Raw genomic sequence first — 23,129 nt, forward strand, 5'->3', positions numbered from 1 at the left:
CTAAGTCAATATCAGAAACACATTTCTGGGACCTCTTGTCCGGGTTGGAAGCCTGCATTCCTCATCATCTGGACTGAGCTTCCTGCTGAGACCAGTGAAATATGTCCTGTTAGGCGAGAGTAGTGACCTCATATATCTAACCAACTTACCAAGCTCTCAAATGTCATATATTCTAAGCTGATTTAATACTTTTAAAGCATTTCCACATCAGGATTGAAAATGGCTCTGCCAAAACTTCATCCAAAACTAAGTGTAGACTGATGCAATAGTGTGTTTTAAAAAACACACACACATAATTGGGGTCACACTATAACTTTGTATCCTATCTTCTTCACTAAGTATAAATATGTTCTCACTAGTCTCTCACTAGTCTCTAAACTGTTAAGAGATGCACAATATTCTTTTATAGAGCTGTAAATTAATCTGACTATTCTGCCTTTAGACATTTAGTTCTTTTTCCAATTTGTCACTATTATAAATGTGTTGGAATTTCCATTTTTTCTTTAAAATAAATTCCTGGAAGGGAGACAACTAGGTTAAAGTGACTTAAAATTTTTAAGGATCTTGGTACATATTACACATAAAGTAGCACCAACTTGCATCCCCACCAATAATTTATGACATTAAGGATCATTGCTTCATCAGTCCCATCTCAATATTTTTTATATAACCTTGATGATGCCTTAATTTTAATATTTATCACATGAATAGTAACACTTGATAAATTACTTTAAAGTGATTTTTTTTTCAAGATGTATAATTGATGAAGTGGAAAAAAACCATTTGGGAAGAGTTTTAGAATTTTTACACGTGAGAAGACATGTTAAAGAGGATACTGATGAAAAATATGTCCAATCTAGTGATCACAGAGGTTTTTGTTTCCACCATTCCTCTCACAGAGCCACTCCATATGTGACAATGCTCCCAGATCTGCATTCATTATTAGCCTTGACACTCCTATACCCAATACCTCCCATGGAGATATAGCCAATATAAATCCTGAAACACTGATTATCACTTAAAATAGGACCCGAAGTTAATTAATCTGCCTGTGCCTTTGTTTGCATCCAGCCTAAGACGTTATCTTGCTAGTGTGAACAGAATAAAAAAAAAAAAATACTTCAAAGACCTTTATATTTAATTAAAATAGAAGCTTCTAATCCGACCCAAGTTGTACAACAGTTGTGGACTTATAGAAAGCAGGAGGAATCTCCCAAAAAGTGGTTGGGAAGAGATTTAACATAAGCACTTTACTAACGTCATTGCACTCAATCCTTACATCAATTCTTGTGAAGGATGAGGAGCTCAGCGTTGGCCAAGGACCCACAGGCAGGGAGCGACGTAAAGCAACCTCAAACTAGCAAGTCTAGCGGATCCCACATCCATACTTTTACCTTGAGATCTGCAAATGCTTCTGTTTATGGAACCTTATGAGTGTGGGTTTATGGAATAAACTCAAATATTATTCATGTATAATCGGTACACATGTACTACTGGATACATTAGGCATGTTACCAATATACCAAAAATATGAGTTAAGTAAACTGAGATGAAGATAAATAAAAATTCAAATGTTTCCTTCCTGAACCTCTCATTAATCATTGTGCATTACATGTCTTCTGTAGCCACAGGCCCGTTTTAGAAAGTACAGCCCTCATCTTCTACGCTATATTATGTCTACCACTCATGTACGCTCCATGAGGACAGGCCCTGTGTCTGCCTGTACTGGCACAGAGTAAGCACCCATGAAATATTATACATGGTGGATATTAATCAATGAATGATTCAGCTACAGGTTGTGGGTTTCAGAGCAAAACACAGAATCAATTATATTTGTATCCCTAGCACCAAGCACTTACCTACACATGATGAACATCCCTATCAATGTCTTTTCAATAGATACCCATCCAATGTTTGTGAAATAAGTGAATGAGTGATAGATGGACACGGATGGATGAGTAGATAAATGGACAGAATGCAAAGGCTTCGTCCCCTCTGGTCACAGTTTAGGGTTAGCATATCAAAGGTAAAAACAGCCCTAGCTGGTTTGGCTCAGTGGATAGAGCATCCGCCTGGGGACTAAAAGGTCCCAGGTTCGATTCCAATCTAGGTTATGTACCATGGTTGCAGGTACACCCCAGTAGGAGGGTGTTTTTCTCTCATTGATGTTTCTAATTCTCTATCCCTCTCCCTTACTCTCTGTAAAGATAAATAAAATATTTTTTTTTAAGATAAAAACACCTGGCTGACTCAAATGTTTCCTTCCTGAACATCTCATTAATCATTGTGCATTACTTTCTTTATTATAATAATACCTTACTAGTGCTAAACAAAGGCATGTTGGGACAAGTATAAATAGAAAATAATGCATATTGTTTAAATTAGCCCTGGCTAGAAATCAACCTAGAAATACCTTCGATATGAGCTTTAGAAGATGCTGGGGGAGATTAGAGAGTGTTGGCCCAGATACACGGTGGAGGCAAGGCCTTGAATGATTCATCCACATCTTGTCAGATAAGGAGAAAGCGTTAGCACAGCTATCAAACATTTACCTTGAAGGGACCAAAGTTAAAAGCCTTCATCCTCGTTAAAGGTCCCTTCCTATCTATTTGTATAGATTATTCTGTATCTGGCTATGAAAATATCTCGGCTAACAAGCTTGCAATTGTTTCTTTGACTCGCCCTCTCCTTAGAAACTTCCTGTCCTTGTCACCCCTTGTCCAACAGCAAGACTGGTTCTCAAGGTTTTACATGCCAGATGTATGCTATGGAAAACCACATTAATCTGCACTCTATGACTTCCATATCTTTCTTCTGTAACCTTGCTGATATATGTCACTCAAGTTTGCTTGTTAATCAGGCAACAATAAGATGTTTTGTCTTACCTCTTCCTTCAGTTGTGACTGCAATAAATAATCTGGTTTCTAAAATTAGCATCAATGTGGAATTTTTCTCTAAGGCTCTTTAAACAACTATCAGCCTCTCTTTGCTTATTTCCTTTCTTGAGGCGGATATTGTCACCGCACTAGAACTTAAACTCTAAAAGATGTTATTATTTATAGCCACCAGGTAATAAATATTTATTATGCTTCGTCTGTATTAAGCCTGATTCAAATGCAATGCCACTTAATTCTGAGAGCAACCACCTGAAGTTGTTACTATCCACATTGCATAAAAAGGAAACTCCGTTTCAAAGAGGATAAGCAATTTGATCAAATCTCACAGCTGTGTTTTTTGGCTCTCCTCCTCTCCCCTCTCCTTCCCTCCTCTCCTTGCCCATCTCCTAAACTCCTCTCTTATCTCAACTCTAACCTCTCTTACTCTGGCTGGCTCCACCCAGCCACCACATGGTCTGCTTTCAGTCCTTAACTTGACGTTCTCAAACCCTCAATCTATTTAAATTAGGTTCTTGAGTTATTTGCTCTCATGTCCCCAACACTTATCTTTCTTTTAATCACCAACATAACTATTTTTTTTAATTGCATGATTATTCATACTTCATATCTACAATATATCCCCCACCAGCAATGATGTGCCTAGAGGCAGGAAAAGGCCTGTTTTGTTCACCACTGTGTCTCCACTGACTATCAGTAAATATCTCTGCAATAAATGAAGGAAGGAATGAAATGGCACAGCCAAAATTCAAGCCAAAGCTTGTCTGACTTCACTATGTTATTGTCCCATATACATCTGGTTAAATGTTAAAACTATCATTTCTCCCTAAATTGAATTACTTATGACCTTCAATATTGCTGCCTGTAAGTCTGGCTGTTGTAATGAGTTGCATTTCCATAACTAATGTTAAGTTCAAAAAAATTTAACTTGAATAAAACTCATAAATCTCTCTCCAACCACTTTGGGAAGATTCCTCCTGCTTTCTATAAGTCCATAACTGTTGTACAACTTGGGTCAGATTAGAAGCTTCTATTTTAATTAAATATAGAGGTCTTTGAAGTATTTTTTTTTAATCTCTTCACACTAGCAAGATAACTTCTTAGGCTGGATGCAAACAAAGGCACAGGCAGATTAATTGAGTTCGGGTCCTATTTTAAGTGATAATCAGTGTTTCAGGATTTATATTGGCTATATCTCCATGGGACTGTCAAGGCTAATAATGAATGCAGATTTGGGAGCATTGTCACATACAGAGTGGCTCTGTGAGAGGAATGGTGGAAACAAAAACCTCTGTGATCACTAGGTTAGACCTTTTCATCAGTATCCTCTTTAAGATGTCTTTTCATGCATTAAAAATTCTAAAAACTCTTCCCAAGTGGGATTTTTCCACTTCATCAATTATAAAACACTTGATAAGGTACTTTAAAGTGAATTTTTTCCAAGATGTATGGAGTCAGATGGGTATTAGACTTATTGATGTGATCATGTCATGAGTTATATAAATGTCTAATCACTATGTTGTACACCTGAAACTAAAATAGTATTGTATGGCAACTGTAGTTGATAAACCAATAAACACACAATAAATAGACTTCCTTTGGAATTCTCCACTACTACCTATTTCATTTACTCTGAAGTAAGAGACTTCGGGAAATGTGCTCATTATAGTAAGGTCTTAAATTGTTCCCCTTTGCACAGACATTGAGATAGACTATGATGACATGAATATGTTTAAAATATACATTTCCATACAAAGCTGGCAGGGAGATTCACGAGGGAAAGATCACAGGGTAAATTCAGTCAATAAAAAGGCAGTTATTTCAGTCACCTGGAAATAGAATTCAAATATTTATTTTTATAAACAATATTTAAAATATTTTATTCAACACTAAACACGCAGCTATAGGCACCATAATCAATAGTTGCGCTGATATAAGAGAGTAGTGCTACTGGTCAACCTCCGCAATGCATTTGAACTTCTTTGCCTCAGATCAAGGCAACAATTTCAAAGGGAAAAAATTGGAAGTGAAACAAAGGAAAAAGAAACCTTGGGTAAAGGACATAATGTAAATAATTCCTGTGCAGCAAATGTTACTCCCTTTTCCAATTAAAAAAAAAAATTAAGTTGTCCTTGAACACAGAAAAAGTAAGTCTTTAGTCAACTTAATTCAAGTACAAACCAAGGAGCTTTCACTATTATTTCGGAAAGGCTACTCATTGTGCTGAGCAACATTAAGTAAATCACACACAACCTGTTTTTAAATACACAAAGGAAAGCCTGCCCCCTGGTTGGTGTTCAAAAGTTCTTTTTTTCTTCCTGTTTTTTGAATGCTTTCTTGCATGCTGCATTCTGAAGCCAGATAGTCCAAGAATAATTAAATACCAAGACAAACCAAGTGTTGTAGTTAAATAAGATTGGGTGTGTAAAAAATTAGCTGGTGATTAATTTTTTAACTTCTTAATCGAAATAATTTTTGACAGAGAAAAGTTGCAAAATTAGAATAAGGCGTTACTGCACCCTCTCCAGCGGCCCCTGATGTTAATAACTCACATGACTAAGGGACGTTTATGAAAGCCAGGAAATTAACGTTGGCACAATGCTATTAACTGAACTACAGACCTATTCAAATCCAACCAGTTTTCCCATTAATGTCCTTTTTCTGGCCCAGGAGTCCATCTAAACTCCACAGTGCACTGAGTTGTCATGTCTCCTCCAGTCGCTACCTTGACACTTTGCAGAGTTTATTTGTAGAAAATCCTGCAAGGTGGGTTTGTCTAGTGCAGCGTTTTTCAACCTGGTGTGCCGTAGGTGCAGACAAGACAAGAATTTTATAATTTTTCACTATTTTGTTTACTTAATATTTCATAATAAAGTAATTATAAAATTCTTTGTGTTTATTTGATTCCTATTCAAGAGAATTACTTTATATTGTATATAGTCAATATAGGCACAGAGTTAAATTTTTTAACATTTTCTAATGGTGGTGTGCCTCGTGATTTTTTTCATGAAACAAGTGTGCCTTTGCCCAAAAAAGGTTGAAAAACACTGGTCTAGTGTTTCCTCATGGTTAGATGGTCGTCATTTATTTTGGATAGCTTAGAGCCCTTTTTTACTTAAAACTAGTGACTGGCTGCACGAAGATTCCTGCAAGAATGGGCCTTCCTTGCCCTGGCTGCCGACTGGCCTTCGCTCTGGCCCAGAGCCACCTTCCCGCCTTCCCACACTGCCTAGAGGCCCAGAGGGCTGGAGTGGTGCGGAACACCTGCCCCCGGCCACGCAATGCCTGCATATGCAAATTAACCCCCATCTTTGTTGGGTTAATTTGCATACTCACTCCTGGTTAGCTGAGGGGTGTCATGAAGGTACCGTCAATTAACATGTTATTCTTTTTTTTAGGAAGACGAGGGGAAAACATCTAATTACTAGTTCAATCCCAACCAATAAAGCACAGTTCGTAGGATTTTGTGGAAATAATTATTAGTTCATAGTCTAAAGGTATTTATCTCCTTGGGCAAGGGGGACATGTCATCCTCTTAATTTTTATAGCCTTATTCCCAACTTTTCATGTACTTTTCTTCCTCACCATGGCTTAACCACACTTGTATTTTTAGCTCTTTTACTATTTCCCTTTACAAATTTTTATCTGGCTATCAGATAGTAACTGAAGTGTTTTTTAAAAAAATGTTTTGCTCTGATTATGAATTTGTCTATATCTCTTTATAGATTTTTGCTTCTGCCAATTTTTATTTTATATATTTTGGGGCTGTATTTTTATGCGCATATACATTTAGAATTTTTACAACTTTCTTATGAATGAAAATTTTTATTATTATAAAATAGAAATTTAATTTGTATCCTTATAGTGACTCTATCTGAAGACCTATGAACCAGGAGGTTGGTGTTTAATTCCCTGTCAATACACGTGCCCAGGTTACAGGCTTGATCCCCAGTATGGGGCATGCAGGAGACAGCCAATCAATGATTCTCTCTCTCCCTTTCTCTCTGAAATCAATAAAAAATATTTTTAGCCAAAACCAGTTTGGCTCAGTGGATAGAGCATCAGCCTGTGGACTGAAGAGTCCCAGGCTTGATTCTGGTCAGGAACATGTGCCTTGGTTGTGGGCACATCCCCAGTGGGGGAGTACAGGAGGCAGCTGATTGATGTTTCTAACTCTCTGTCTCTCCCCCTCTCTGTAAAAAAATCAATAAAGTATATTAAAAATATATATATTAAAGAATAATAATAGCAAATATTAATAAGCACTTTTCCATCACTCTATGGGTGCTTTACATTTAATTGTGAAGTCCCTAAACTACACTAGTGATACATATGATGATCCCATTTTCAGAAGACACTAAAGTTCTGAGACATGAAATTATTTTACCCAAGGTGTCACACAGATAAGTGATATCACTAGATTGCTTGAACCCAAGAATAAGTCCCTGCAGTACTTTACTTCTTCATAGAGTTACATATACCCCTGTTTTGAATTTTAATGTTTTTCAGTGCATCATGGAGTGGCAGGAAAAGTATTAAACTTTCAAAAGAAAGATGTTAACGTCCCCACTCCATCATTAGCTAATTAAGCAAGAATTTCATCATCCACATAATGGGAAATTCCTGTCTTGCCCCCATGACTTATAAGACTGTCTCAGGTGAAGTTACTTTCCAACCTGGGAAAGTAGTCAACGGTGGCCTTTCTGCTTGTACTTTTATTCTCAATAATATTTAGGTCTTCCAGGTCAATTGAAATCTTGGGTGTGGTGGATATTTTCCTTTATGTAGGCAGTGAAATGTGTCCTAAAAATATCAATATGAAACTACAAAATTATGCAACATGGTCACTTATTCAGTGCTAAAACTTCTTTTTCCACATTTACAGTGAAACGCTCTGGCAGACAGAACTCACTAGAAACATCACCAACATTTAATATAAAAATACTACATAATTATGCATGAGCTAACATTCTTTACTCACAGAGGACACCACTGACAGCAGGTGCCTCCCGGTGTGATGCACTTCATAAGCCACATCACATACGTAGTACTCTTCCCAAAATCGAAACATGGAAAACAATCAGGTAAAAACAGTCTACAAAACTAGTGACCAGACTCTGCAAACCTACCAGTGTCATTTAAGACAAAGAAAGGTGGCGGGACTGGCTACTCCAGGTTTACAGAAACTAAAGATACATAACAATGAAGTACAAAGTCTGATCCAGAAATGAATAAAAGAATTTGCAGTAAATGGCATTATTGCAACAAGGCTAAACATCCTAAATTTGATCATTATATTGTGTATTTTAAGAAAAATACACTAGAATATTTAGAGATAAAGGGCCACGATGCCTGTAATTTACTTTCAATTGATTTTCCAAACAAATCTATTACCTAATAACAAAGAAATATGTAAATTGACTGTACCTCCTGCCCACAACCAGAGTGAATATGCAAATCAACCCAACAATTATGGAGGTTAATTTGCATACATACCTGGGTCCCCAGAACCTTCTTGGCACCCAAGTCACTCTCAACCAGCCATCGGAGAGACCGAGCCTGGGGCTTGGGAAGGGGCCTAGTGTGCCACCAAACACAGACCATCTGCAAGTCAGCTCTGGGTTGCCCCGCTGCAACCTAGTGACCCAACACTAACTGCTCACGTGGCTGAGACCCAGAAAGTGAGTCAGGGTCTGATCTGCAGCCTCAGTGGAAGCTGTTCATCAGTGTACTTTCCTCTCTCCCTCTTTCTGATTTTCGCCAGCAGCCAGGCTTTTCTTTCTCTCCCTGCCTCTTTGATCAGGCCAGTGATAGGCCTGGAGATTCTGACTGGCATAGGAACCAACCAACCAATGGCTGCCTAAGAGGCAGAGCTTCTGACGCTGACTAGCATAGGAACCGACCAATGAGAACCAAATCTGGGTGCTGTGGGGAGCCAATGGCTGCTTAGGAGATGAAGCTTTTGACACTGGCATAGGAACTGACCAATCAGACCAAATTGGCCAACAGAGGAGAACAGTTAGGGGCGACATCAGGCCTGCAGGAGAGAGCAGTTAGGGTTATCAGGCTGGCATGCAGAAGCAGTTAGGGGCAATCAGGCAGGCAGGCAGGTGAGCAGTTAGGAGCCAGTGGTCCCAGATTGCGAAGGGAATGCCTGATTGCCAGTTTAGGCCCAATCCCTGGCATCAGGCCTAAAATGGCAGTGGACATTCTGAGAGGGTTCCCCAATTGGAGAGGGTGCGGGCTGAGTTGAGGGAATCCCCCCTGTGCATGAATTTCATGCACCAGGCCTCTGGTAAATAATATAAAAATACTACATAATTATGCATGAGCTAACATTCTTTACTCACAGAGGACACCACATTGGGATAAAATATGCACATATAAAATGGAAGAAAAATTAGTTTCATTTGTACAAGACAGTATTAGGTTTCCACAAACATGCCAAGAATCAGAGAAATCTGCACGCAGAGCAGATGACACTAAGGCAACATTCACAGCAGAATATTAGAAGTCCTGTAGCAGGCTGGAGAACCCACTCCATGTTCTGAACATAAGGGTGGCCCCAGGGATTTCTGTGGTCAGTGAGGCTAAGCTGAGAGCATCTCCGCGTTAGAAATTCAGCTGAACACAGCTCCCCTCTCTCCAGCCACCACCACTGACACACTCTGTGCTTGACGGGATCCTGATGCCACGTCCAGAAGGGGATGCTAACCTAGGCTGAGCCAGCCGTGTGTGTGTGTGTGTGTGTGTGTGTGTGTGTGTGTGTGTGTGTTATAACACAGGCTGAGCCAGGAATGTGTGTGTGTGTGCTCGTGCAAAGTACCCTAAGTACCTCCTGGGGAATTAATGAGTAAATGAATCCAATGGCGACTGAATTAACAACATGCCTGGCGTCGCCGGGACCGGTTTGGCTCGAGCGTCGGCCTGCAGACGGAAAGGTCCAGGGTTCGATTCCGGGCAAGGGCATATACCTTGGTTGCGGGCACATCCCCAATGGGGGGTATGCAAGAGGCAGCTGATGGATGTCTCTCTCTCATCGATGTTTCTAACTCTCTATCTCTCTCTCTCTTCCTCTCTGTGAAAAATCAATAAAATATATTTTTTTTAAAAATGCCTGGAGTGATCAGCAACCAAGAGGACCAGAGACCTGGCTCAGGACTGAGGTTAACCCTGCCCCATCCGATTTTAAAGAAATCGCTCTAAGTCATGTGTTAGTAGCTAAGTACTAACTGAGATACTAAGGTAAATGAAAGTGTTGTTTGCTATGGGGCGGGGAGGGGAGAGGAGAGACAGGGGGTTGGGAGGGTCTATAGGGAAGGGGCACGCTGTTCAAATGAAAGGTCAGAGAAGCAAACCGGTACAACCTACGCTCAGACGCGCTCCACAGACCCAGGCCCAGCCCCAACTTCCCAGGATGGGCCCCTGAACCCCCGCTGCAACCCCAGCCCACGTGCCGGCGGGAACCCCCGAAGTTCGCGCGGGGCCCCACCCCGCCCCGCTGGCCGTACCTCGGGCGCGGGCGCGGCGGCGCCGGCGGGGTGCAGGCGCCCGGGGCGGCCCGCGGAGGCTCCGCGGCCGGTGCTCATGCCGCCGGCCCAGGGCCCGCCGACTCCGGAGCGACGCCGGCGCGTCTCCCGGGGCAACCGGTACACACCGGGCGCCGCCTTCCGCCCCTGAGACGTCCCCGGGGGCGACCCCGGGCCTCCCGGGGTGTCTCCTCGCTTCCGGGCCCCATCGTGGCTGAGGGCGGACTCGCCAGGGCGCCCCGGGGACGGCGGGCGGAGGTGGTCTCCGCGGAGCATCCATCCCGCTGGCGTCGGGGGGCGGGGGGCCGCGAGCGTGTGGACGGGGAGGTGGAGGAGCAGTTATGCAGCACTTGCTGTGTGCAAGCGCTTCTGCTCCAAGCTCCAGGGCCAGCTTCGTGGGCCGCAGCCTGTGCGGTTGGAGGAGCGGGAGGAGGGGGTAAGGGCGCTGAGGACTGAAGGTCTTGCTGATCCGGGGACCCAGAGCAGTGCTTTTTCCTTGGGTTTGGGCTCCCCTGGTTGTGGGGCCTCCTGGGGAGGTGATCTCACTTAGCTTTCCCAGCGAGGCTGCGGGAAATGGGCCTGATGGTTACTAACAGCCATGGCCTCTCTTGAAACACGTGCGTTCTCTTAAGAGCTGTGCTAAGTGTTCCCCTTGTCTAAACTCATTAACTAAAACAAGATTATGAAGTGGATATTAGGGTTAAGCCTTTTTTAAGATGAGTTACCGGTCACAGGGAAAGAACATATATTGTCCAAGGGTGTGCAGCTCCGCTGAGACAACGTAATGGTCAGACCCCAGACCCTAAAACTCAAGCACAGAGCAGGTGAGCAGCCCCACAGTTTGTGGCTGAAGATGGAACCCATGTTCACCGGACTGTACGGCCCTTGGTAGGCCTTTGCACGGTTCAAACTCAGACAGGAGGCAGCTTTTCTTGGATCCCATCCAAGCAGTCATCTACAAGCATCCACTGTACGTCTGAATGCCTTGGCCTTGACAACGGCTTTTGATTTTACAGCAACATGGCCACCTACCCAAGCCAGAGTCAACTCAATGCTTACATTTCACAAAGTTCTTTAAAAGAAAGAAAGAGGGGGGAAGGAGGAAAGAGAGAGCGGTAGAAAGAAAGAGAGAGAGAAAGAGGGAGGGACTGAAGGAGGGAGGGAGGGAGGGAGGGAGGGAGGGAGGGAGGGAGGGAGGGAGGGAAGAAGGAAAGGAAGGAAGGAAGGAAGGAAGGAAGGAAGGAAGGAAGGAAGGAAGGAAGGAAGGAAGGAAGGAAGGAAGAAGGGAGAGGAAGGGGAAGGGGAAGGGGAAGGGGAAGGGGAAGGGGAAGGGAAGGGGAAGGGGAAGGGAAGGGAAGGGAAGGGAAGGGAAGGGAAGGGAAGGGAAGGGAAGGGAAGGGAAGGAAAGGAAAGGAAAGGAAAGGAAAGGAAAGGAAAGGAAAGGAAAGGAAAGGAAAGGAAGAAGGCGTAACGGTTTGGCTCAGTGGATAGAGCGTCGGCCTGTGGACTGAAGGATCCCAGGTTCAATTCCGATCAAGGGCATGTACCTTGGTTGCGGACACATCCCCAGTAGGGGATGTGCAGGAGGCAGGTGATCGATGTTTCTCTTTCATAGATGTTTCTAACTCTTTATCCCTCTCCCTTCCTCTCTGTGAACAATCAATAAAATATATTAAAAAAAAAAGAAGGAAGTCCTTAGTGGAACTAAGACTTCCATAGCTCTCCCATTAACAGTATGGTTTGTGGTAAATGTTCCCAGGTTGCAGTTTTCCTTGCAGCAGAATGGCAGCGAGTTTGTTAGATTGCCAATGAGATGGCACCACCAGAGGAGACAAGCCACAGCCACTGCACCTGGGAGAGGACCGCCTGGGAAAGCCCTTCTCTGTTAACTCGATTAGAATTCCATTCACAGAGGCAGAGTCTGGTCACTCCGATCCACCTGGTCACTCTTTCTCATGGCCACTGACCATGCGACTGGGCAGGCTTACCACATCGGCGTCGGGGGTGGACGTGTTCATTAAGTGGGTGGGAGGAACCCTCCCACAGGGCACCTCAAGCCACCACTATGCACATTTTACACATCTCACCCTTCATTTGTCGGTTAGACCTCAATAAAGCTGAGAAGACACACACGATAGAGAAAAATGTTCATCAGTGTTAAACAGCTTTTTCTCTAGTGAAAGCAGTGTACTTCGGGGTGAGTAGGAACAGAAAAAGTGACTGGCCTGACTCCTGCCCAGATGCCTTTGAACTTTGGGGGATGTTAAGACAGAAGCCAAGTGACTCTTCAAGGCAGCGGCTGGTGGTGTGCCTGGGAGAGTGGAGAAGGAGCACTCTGGGTGTGGGTGTATGTCTGAGCGGACCCCAGGGGGGACTACAATGTGGGACTAGCCTGAACTATGGTGGTAGTGGGTTTTCCCACAGGCTGGCAGTGGGAAAACCCTGAGTATGATGGCAGTGTAAGCAAGGGAGGGAAGGAAAAATGCACAACGATGCTCCAGCCAGATTTCTCCCCAACCCGCAGGTGTGGGCAACTTTTATGATCCATAATATTACCTCAGAGTTCAGACTTTCATTGTTCTTTATAATGACGCCAAAGATAGAAGCTACCCGCCGTGGGACCGAATACACCTCCCATAACTACTTCTTTACGGAAGAGGGTGTCCCTCGTTGGATGCCAGGCTGAGGGTGGACCCGGGGTGCAGGGACTCTCTGCTAGCCAAGCATCTGAAGAGCAGCACTATGAATGCGGACCGGAGGGGAGCGAGCAGGGCTGGAGGCTGCTGAGGCCTGAGAGGCAGCGAGGAGACAAAGCAGCGGAGACAGAGGAGAGAGTTCAGTTTGGAACAGATTTAGTCTGAGGCGCTGATAGGAGAAAGCAAACACATTTTGCAGTTTGGGAACGGGGAACCCTGCGCATATCCAGCTGAAACCAGAATTTCCAGCTCGTTCTGCTATCGTGTTAAATTTTGTCCTAAAGTATGTCTATGAAGCTGGCTTGCAGACATGTGTGTTAAACAAACATATCTGAGACCAGATGAAAATGCCTCCTGAGGAGTTGGGGGTGGGGGTGGAGGGCAGCAAAGACCAGGTCTCTCCTGGCCCTTGGGCTTTTATTTCGGGGCTTGTTTGCTTGTCTGTCTTGCCAATATACATGTTTCTCATAAGAAAACCTAGACTGCCAAAACGATTTGGCTCAGTGGATAGAGCGTTGGCCTGTGGACTGAGGGGTCCTGAGGTTCGATTCCTATCAAGAGCATGTACCTTGGTTGTGGACACATCCCCAGTGGGAGGTGTGCAGGAGGCAGCTGATTGATGTTTCTCTCTCATCGATGTTTCTAACTCTCCCTCTCTCTTCCTCTCTGTAAAAAAATCAATAAAATATATATATTTTAAATATATATATATATATATATATATATATATATATATATATATTTTTATTTTTTTTTTACAGAGGAAGGGAGAGTTAGAAACATCAATGAGAGAGAAACATCATTCAGCTGCCTCTTGCACATCCCTTACTGGGGATATGCCTGCAACCAAGGTACATGCCCTTGGCCGGAATCGAACCTGAAACCCTTCTGTTCGCAGGCTGATGCTCTATCCACTGAGCCAAACCGGTTTTGGCCCTCCTCCCTAATAAAATATATTTAAAAAAAAAAAAAAAAAAACTAGACTATGGTAACACCTTTGGGGGCTTTTACCTTTACTTAGAAACCTGTCACTGAAACCGCTCCTATGGCCTTTTAGTTGTCTACAGATGGTTTTAGGCGACTGTGTTGGACTGACATATTTTCCTTAGCAACTGAATGAAATGCTGCCAAAGACAGCAAACAACCGCTTTCGTTGTCTAACGGAAGATTCTTGGGTGAAATAGAGACCAACAAACTTGACTCTTCTGTAACTGACACAGCTCTGAAGGGGCCTGAGAGCCACTCTCAACCCTCGCTTGAACTTGGTCCAGGAGCTTTGCTGATCTCTATTTGGTCTTTTGAACAAAAGAGTCTTTAGCAATGGTTTTAGTTTGATCAATACATCCTAGAACAAATCCCATCCTTTATTTGTTATAACATGACAACACAGCTAGTTGCAAAACAATTTACCAATGTCACTTCCAAAGGTCTTCGTAAATTTAATGTCTAGTTTCTTTTATTTCCCCATACATATGACTGTTTCCAGTAGATTTTATACCTAAAATAAGTGTGATCCATTTAATAACTTTACTATAGGCTAATTAAATTTAGAGAACCACTGAAACCTGGCTTTATGGAAAATAACCAACTCAAGGACCTTGGGTTTCATTGTTAAATTACAGGTTGGTTCTTTTCAAGAGCAAAATCCTTATCGAAAATTGAAAGTACTTTAAACATATTTTAGCTGAGTAAATATAATTTCCTGAAAAACATTCATGAAAATATATATTTTCTGGACTTCATTTCACTTTAAATTCAAGATTTCATCTATATTTTCCTCAACTAGTCAAAAAGATTTGTTGTATATAAATACCATCCTTCATAGCCTTACTGAAGTGATCTTTCAGTTGTAAATTTTCAGGTAAATTGATATTTTAGGGAAAAGTTAGAGGGATTAACTGGACAATCGATGTTAATATTTTTCTATTCTAAGGAGAGAAAACACTTTCTGGCAAACTGTCAGAACCACCACCTCCCCATGTGTCTCTTCAAAAACAAAACAAAACCAAGAAATCACTAATTGGGAGGATTATGGAAAGTCTGAGGTGAGGCAAGTGCCCTAAAGGCCGTCCTTGATTCCTCTCCCCTCCAAGTCCCCTCACAGCTGGCTAATCTATTTTCAGACCCATGCAAGAGTTGTTCTTCTAAACCTGTTCAGATTACTTCCCTGTTCTAAAACTTTTAAGTAAATCCCGCCGTTTATTGGGAAAGAGGGAAAAATCTTAACATCATAGACCTCACTTTTTTAAAAATAATTTTCAGAGGATATTACTTTTTCCTCCTCAAATCAACCCTTTGGGGTGGATATTATTATCCTTTTATTACAGATTGAAAACTACAGTTCAGCGAGGGAGCTTGCTCATGTTCACACCGTATAAATGGCAGTACAGGGCTTTCACGTGAGGCCTCCAAGTTCTTGGTTATTGATGTTATCACACTGCCAGTGTGTCTCAAACACTGAAGCCATCTGCTTGGCTGGGTGTTTCCCCTGCGCAGTCTATGCTCAGTCCAGACTGCCAGAGAGGATTGGTCACGTGGTGCACACACGCTCTACATTTCAAAGGCCACCATTCTCAATACTTTTTTTGCTATTTTGAAATTTCTTTGTATATTTATTACACTTTTGTTGATTTTCAAAGATGTGAGATTTGTACACTATTATGACATTTTTTCAACTAATAGGACTAAAGCGTCTCTTCTAAAAGGTCTCTGAACACATAATAATATGGCCACTCAGTGTATGTGTGTGTGTGTGTGTGTGTGTGTGTGTGTGTGTATTAATATATATATATATATATATATATATATATATATATATATATGAGGACCGGTGCATGAATTAGTGCATGGGTAGGGTCCAACCAGACTAGCCAGGGAGAGGGGACATGGGCAGTTGGTCAGCCTGCCTGCTGGTCAAACTCTAGCCAGGGAGAGGGGACATGGGCAGTTGGTCAGCCTGCCTGCTGGTCAAACTCCTGGTGGAGGGGACAATTATTAGCCTTTTATTATATAGGATATACACTGAGTGGCCAATTATTGTGTTTCCAGAGACCATAATAATCTGGCCACTCAGTGTATACCAGTTGCTTGGATTTATGAAGTAGGAAAAAGTAGGCAAGGATGTGGAGAAAAGGGAACCTTCGTGCACTGTTGGTGGGACTGCAAATTGGTGCAGCCGCTATAGGAAATAGTATGGAGGTTCCTCAAAATATTAAAAATAGAACTACCATATGACCTAGCAATCCCACTTCTGGGTATTTATCCGAAGAAATCCAAAACACTAATTCAAAAAGATATATGCTTCCCCATGTTCACTGTAGCATTTTTTATAATAGCCAAGCTATGGAAGCAACAAGTGCCCATCAATAGGCGAGTGGCTAAAAAAGTGGTGCTACATATATACCAGGACTATTACTCAGCATAAGAAGAATGAAATATCATTTATGACAACATGGACGGACCTAAAGGGTATTATGCTAAGTGAAATAAATCAGACAGAGAAAGACAAATATCATAAGATTTCACCTGCATTTGGAATCTAAATAAACAAAACAGAAATGAACTCATGGATACAGAGAACAAACTGACAGTCACCAGATGGGATGGGTGTTGAGCGGTTGGGTAAAAAAGGGGAAAAGATGAAATACAAATTCGCAGTTATAAAATAGCCACGGCTTAGGAAATATAGCCACTAATACTGTAATGACTATGTATAGTGCCAGGTGGATGCGAGACTCATCAGGGGTTCACTTTGTGAGTTATATAAATGTCTAACCACTGTGCTGTACACCTGAAACTAATATAGAATGTCAACTGTAATTAAAAAGTAAATAAAACGTAATAAAATAGAACTTGGATTTCTAAATTTTTTTTTTAAATGGTTTTCTAACACACTGATCAGCACATATCTTTGTGAATTCCATACCTGTGAATTCACTGACATCACGGCCCCGGCTGAGGTCCCACAAGGCAACACTCTGCCTCTGGTTTCAGTTTCTACTGTAAACAAGTGTCTGGTTCAAGGTCAATTAAACACAACTTCTTGTTTTGCACTTTTGTGCTTTTTCAGGGCACCGGGCCTCTGATATATTTCAGTTTAAAATGACTCCTTTCTTAGTGCTGAAGTTCTGACTAGCGTTCCTAAGCATAATAAGGCTGCGATGTGTCTCATGGAGAAGATAGTGTGTTAGGTAAGCTGCACCGAGGCCTGGGGTTAGTGCTGTAGGCTGTGAGTTCAATGTTATTGAACCTACAATAAATATTAAACAAAGTGTCTTTGAACAGAAATGCACACAGAACAAGGTTCTATATTGATCAGTTAATGAAAATGCTGTGGCCAAAGGCGAACACTGTATCTCTCCCAGCAGCAACGGTTCAGGATTTGCTAATGTAGTGTTTGAAGCAACTTTATAGAACATAACTACTATGAATAACGAAGATCTTCTGCATTCCATGGCAACCAGTCACTGATTAAACTTGACATTCTTATTGCAGTTTGTATGATCTACTGTTTGTTTATTACACAGAATGGTTGGTGTCTTTGACTTCCAAGTTTAAATCTACAAATATTTTCATTGTGACAACTGCCATTAAAAGACTAATATTTAATAATGCGGTGATTAAATGGGATAAGCCAAATGCACTTCCAACCAATTCAGGTATATGACCATTATGTTTTTTAATTATATATTCTTGTTCAAAACTATCCACCTGAATTAAAAATAGATTTTCCAAAACTCCTTACTAGTGAAATGTTTTGGAAATTTGTTACACATGACAGAATGCTGGGGGGGGGGGGGGGGGGGGGGGAGGATCTATAAATCTTGTTATTTTTTTTTTTTGCCCCCTGGTATTTTTTATTCTATATCTGAAAGTTTTTCGTGATGAAAAAATAAAGGAAAGAGTAAAACTAAGTTCAAAGATTTGCAGAATGTATCATGCATTCAAAAGCAGGCCAAATGTTCCTTGAAACCAATAATAATAACTTTTAGATGTATTTACCCTAAATACTTTGGTGTGGTTTTTTTAAATAAAATTAATAGTGTCAGCAAAAAGAGGTAGGGGTCAAAATTCATTGTGCATAATACCTTCAGAAGCATCAAAGAGATTATGAAATCGTTTGAAGAAAAATGAAGCCATAATGCTACAAAAGTATTTGTGGTGATCATAAAGCAATATAATCTTTAAAAGAGAGGTTTACAATATTGAAAGAATATCACTGCTGTATCACTTCATTAGATATATTACGGAAAAGTTAGAACTGATACATGATGGCAGCTTTTTCCCAGTCAAAAGCCAACCCGTGGTGCCAGATGGGTACTGGAAACACAGCAGGGACACTTGGTAAAGTACATGATTGCCTAACCACTATGATGTGCACCTTACACTGACACAAAATAGTATTGACTATTTCGGTGAGAGAGCTTGTCCTTTTTAAGAAATACTAGAAGGCCTTGTACTTATCCCTGGACATGGAGGCCTTCAAACAGGGGTTAAATGGCCGGATCTGGGAGCCAGGCGGCCTGGAGTGAAATCCTGGCTTTGCCACTTCCTCGCCTTGTGATCCTGGGAAAATCTGTCCACCTTCTGGGCCTGTTTCCCCATCTGTACGACAGAGGTAGTAACAGCTCTCTACCCCTGGGGTGGTTGCAAGGATTGCATGCGTTAATGCATGTAAAGTGCCTAGTACAGAATCTGGAACAAAGTGTGTACAGAAGTGTTAGCTATTAGCATTATATTTGCAACATGGAACAGAACATTCCTGCACAAGACACTACAAAGAAGGATTCGAAAAGTGTTTACTCTTATTCTAAGTTACTCAAAACTTTGGAGGATCATCGGCTTTAAAAAATTTGGGGGGGGGGGGGTGGTTTACTACTCAGCATATGAGAACAAATTCTTAAAGCATTTTCCATACCTTCGGAAAATGAGAATGTGAGAAAGGAGGTGCAGGTGATCACCGGAATCAACAGAGCAGCCTCATCTCCAAGAACTTAGGAACCAATTGGCCTCCTTTGATTAAACCAAAGCAGAGACATGCAAACACCTTGGAAAGACACTATTTCCCAGCCACGGCAGCACTGTGTGCTTCACCGAATACATGAGCACACACCAAAAAAGAATATAATCACAGGTGAGGCCATTGCACAATGGAGGCTCGGGGGGGGGGGGGGAAAGTGATGGACCTCAAATGTTAATGGCTTGTCCATTTGTGATAGCTTTATTTCTCACCCAAATTAAGGGTATACTTTCCACTTTTTTAAGAGCAAGGTTCCACCCTCAATGCCGGCAAGCCTGTGGCCACGAAGTCACCCCCAGGGACGTGGTCTTCACTCAGAATCCGCTGCATCCATTCCCAGGACGTATTGGGGTGTTCCAGAGCAGAGGTCCAGGGGCCCCTGAGGTCACGGTATGTCCAGGCAGGACTACTTTAAGGCAGAGCTGAAAAATAAAGGCTTTCTTTTTCCAGCGTTCGTTTTTGCTCCCACAAGTTGGAGTTTTTGAAGGACCCATGTTAAAAATTCCACCCCAAAATATGATAATTTGCCAAACATTCCATTAAAATCAACTTTCAAAAGCAAATGCGGCTTCTAAATTAAGCAACACCGAGCTTCTTTTGGATCTTTTAAATGTCTTTATTATTTTGGAAAGTCTTATGGCTTTGGGTGGGGGAGTGTGGGATTTTCCTAACCCCACTTTAGACATGCTTTAGGTTTCTTTTCAAATGATGCCAACTTTCTTTCAAAAAGCAACAAATAATCCTTGTTAAAAAAAAAAAAAAAAGTCTGTGGAAGTTGAGAGGGAAGACTGTTCCTTAGGCACTGCTTTGGCTTCTTGGGGCTGATTCTAAGTGCCCACTGAGGTTTTCACCAAAGTCTTCAGAAACACTGCAGTGGCTTTCTTGACTCAGACCAGGCTACCTTTTATGACTGACTGAGGTTGAGCCAACCCTATACAGACCTATAAGTGATCCTCATCTACTCTTCTCTTGACATCATCCCCAAAAGACTCTAATTTCTGGAAAGAGATTTAATCTTGTGCTGATTCACTGATATGACCCCAATTAAAATACCCTCTTTATAAGCTTGCATGACTAGCCATAAATTCCCTTGGTCTATAAAACTACCTCTAATAAAAAAGAAAGAAAAGGAAGAAGCAAGATACAGAAAGCCAAGTACACAGCTAATCCTGTCTGTAGGTCTCGGCACTGACTCCACACGCTGGTGTATGAGTGCATATGGCCTTCATTTCTCTCGGTAAACAAGCCACAATTACCATATGGAAGTACCTGATGATACTGGTAGGTTGGGAAAGGCTTCCCTGGAATAAAAACTCCAAGTCCTTTCAATGGTCCTCAAGAACCTGGCCAGTCTCCCCAATGCTCTGTCTACACCTCCTTGTTTTGCCTAAAATATGGCGAGCACGTGCCCACTCCAGGGCCCTTCACACCCATATTTCCCTATGGCTGGCCCTCTCACTTTCCAGATGGCTGCTTCGTGTACTTTATTCTGCTCTGTAATAAAATCTGACCTGCTGAAGTGGCTTTCCCTGGCCACTCTGTCTAAAACAGCTTCTTCTTCCCCCACTCTCCTCCCAGGACACATCACTTCCTGACATGAAATCTTTCACAGACTTGTTGGTTTCCCCTCATTGGCCTGTAAGCTCCTGGAGGATGGATTTTTAGTTTGTTCATTACTATATCCCAAACACTGAACACAGTACCTAAGACATAACTGTTGCTCAGTAAATAATTGTAAAACAAATAAAATAATGAATTCCCCTGAGAATTTGTAGAAACTGATCACTTCCAGCTCAAAAACATTTAGGTCCCAACATTCTCAAGCCATGGCTCGTTTTTACAGCCTTATTTCCTGGCTCAGAGTCTCTTGTAATACTGATACGCACAGTAACATGGAGGACTCTCAAAGGCATTACGCTGAGTGAAAAAAGCCAATCTCCAAAGATGTGTATTGTATGATTTCATTTCTAAGACATTTTGGAAAGGACAAAACTATAAGCATAAACAACAGATGTATGGTGCCAGGAGTTTGGGGTGGGGGCACAGGAAACTATACAGGAAGCCAAGTACACTGTTTCTTCAAAAGATGATTGAGGGGTTAGGCCAAATGTTACCTAAAAAAAAAAAATAGCTTTTAAATGTACTTGCTCTATAGTACTTTTGTATGGCTTTTTAAAATAAAATTAATGGTATCAGCAAAAAGAGGCAGGGATCATCATCTTATACATCAGAATCACAAGGGAAATCAGCCAATCTTTCAATGGGTTAAGTAGAGATTAATATAGAGGAAAACTAGAGTTTTCCATGAAGAAAAAAATGACTAAACAAAGTAGAAAGAAGGAAGTAAAATACCAACTCTGTGCCAGAAGAATAAATAAGATTACCTCTCTTGGTGTATGGCAAAAAGCCAAACACACACAATTAGATCATGAAATTAGATCAGTGACAGAGCTAAAAGTGAGTTTCCGCTTATGTATAAGGACATTATGTAGCAGAATAATTGAACACCTAGCTAAAAATTGTGTAGTTAATTAGTAATAGAGCTGGAAGTGAAATTCATATCCCTTGCCCATGGTACCAACTCTTTGAACAAGAAGTTACCTCAGTAATGAACAGTCACTGATGGGTCTTCTCTAAGATTCCATTTTTAGGGTTTTAGCCGTTCAAATCACATTCTTTTTGGGAACTGATGAGAAAGGAACTAGAAATATAGAATTAAAGCATACTTTTACAGATTAATATAAAAATGTGCCTCGTTTAAGTTTAAATGACTTATCAGTAATGCTATCAAAGATTGGGCAAGAAGGGTAATCATTTATATGAACAAATCTTAGATTGCACCAAGACAGAAAAACAATTTTTGGTTAGAAGAATAAGCCAGTTCATTCTTGTCAAATCACTTCCATCTGTTCTCAAGAATAATTTCCTTTTGAAATAACTACCCACTGTTTTTCAGCTGGTTGGTGGCATGAAACATAAGAGGCATCCTTTCATTCCTGGGTTTGCTGATGCTCAGCCCTCTACATCAAAGGCTTTGCAGAAGACTTCTTCTCTCAATGTGGTGCTCAGCCTATTGTAAAATTCCATGAGATCATATGTGCCAATGATAGGAAATATAATGATACAGAAAATAATATATTCTCAGCTGCCCCCATCCCAAATCATTTTAAAGCATAAAGTTGTGCCCGGCTGGCATGACTCTGGTTGAATGTCGACCTATGAACCAGGTCATGATTTGATTCCTGGTCAGGGCACTTGCCTGAGTTTGGGGCTCAATCCCCAGGGTGGGGCATACGGGAGGCAGCCAATCAATGATTCTCTCTTATCATTGATGTTTCTCTCTCTCTCTCTTTCCCTCCCTCCCTCCCTCCCTTCATCTCTGAAATCAATAAAAATATATTTTTAAAAATAAAGCATAAAATTGATATTTTCTTCTACAGAGACTTCAAAATATTTATTAACTCATAATACAGCTTATTATCCACATAATCTGAGGGCTCACGTGTCCAATGATAGTAAATTTACTCATTTTTTAAAAAAAATTTAATTACATGGTTATAAGTTATGCTAATGACATAGTAACTTCAAATAAAAGCCATAACTTGAGTTTGGAGTCCAGCAGATAGAAATTTAAGCTTTGGCTCTGTCATTGACTAGTTGAGTCAATGACCCAGACTCAGTGCTTTTATATGCTTAATGGAATAAAAAATTTGCTTTCAGGATTTTTATGAGGATATTATGCCACATTATGAGTAAAGCACTTAATATTGAGCCTGCTTTTCCAAAAAGGACATTATTAAAGCCAAGACACATATGAAAACATGCTCCAAGTCACTAATCATCCAAGAGATGCAAATCAAAACGACAATGAGGTACCATCTCACACCTGTAAGAATGGCTATCATCAACAACTCAACAAACAACAAGTACTGGTGAGAATGCAGAGAAAAAGGAACTCTCCTGCACTGCTGGTGGGAATGCAGACTGGTGC

At 41.5% G+C, this 23,129-nt stretch overlaps 1 protein-coding gene across 2 annotated transcripts in view; it reads right to left on the bottom strand.

Annotated features, from left to right (window-relative positions):
* The window catches only part of CCDC170 (coiled-coil domain containing 170), a 78,439-nt gene extending 56,320 nt beyond the window's left edge, over nucleotides 1-22,119 (bottom strand). Inside the window, exons 1-2 of one of the 2 annotated variants that reach the window (XM_036415500.2) lie at nucleotides 22,085-22,119; nucleotides 21,740-21,839 (exon numbers count right to left, since the gene is read on the bottom strand). Coding sequence is in view for 1 of the 2 variants with exons in the window: in XM_036415499.2 (XP_036271392.2) it covers nucleotides 10,406-10,483 (78 nt within the window). In the remaining variant the exon portion in view is untranslated. Of the gene's footprint in view, nucleotides 1-10,405; nucleotides 10,500-21,739; nucleotides 21,840-22,084 lie in introns of those variants that run through there. The other variant, XM_036415499.2, reaches the window with a different exon arrangement.
* Nucleotides 22,120-23,129: the final 1,010 nt, after the last annotated feature.

Source organism: Pipistrellus kuhlii, unplaced genomic scaffold (genome assembly GCF_014108245.1).
Source record: "Pipistrellus kuhlii isolate mPipKuh1 unplaced genomic scaffold, mPipKuh1.p scaffold_m20_p_5, whole genome shotgun sequence".
NCBI classification, from domain to species: Eukaryota; Metazoa; Chordata; class Mammalia; order Chiroptera; family Vespertilionidae; genus Pipistrellus; species Pipistrellus kuhlii.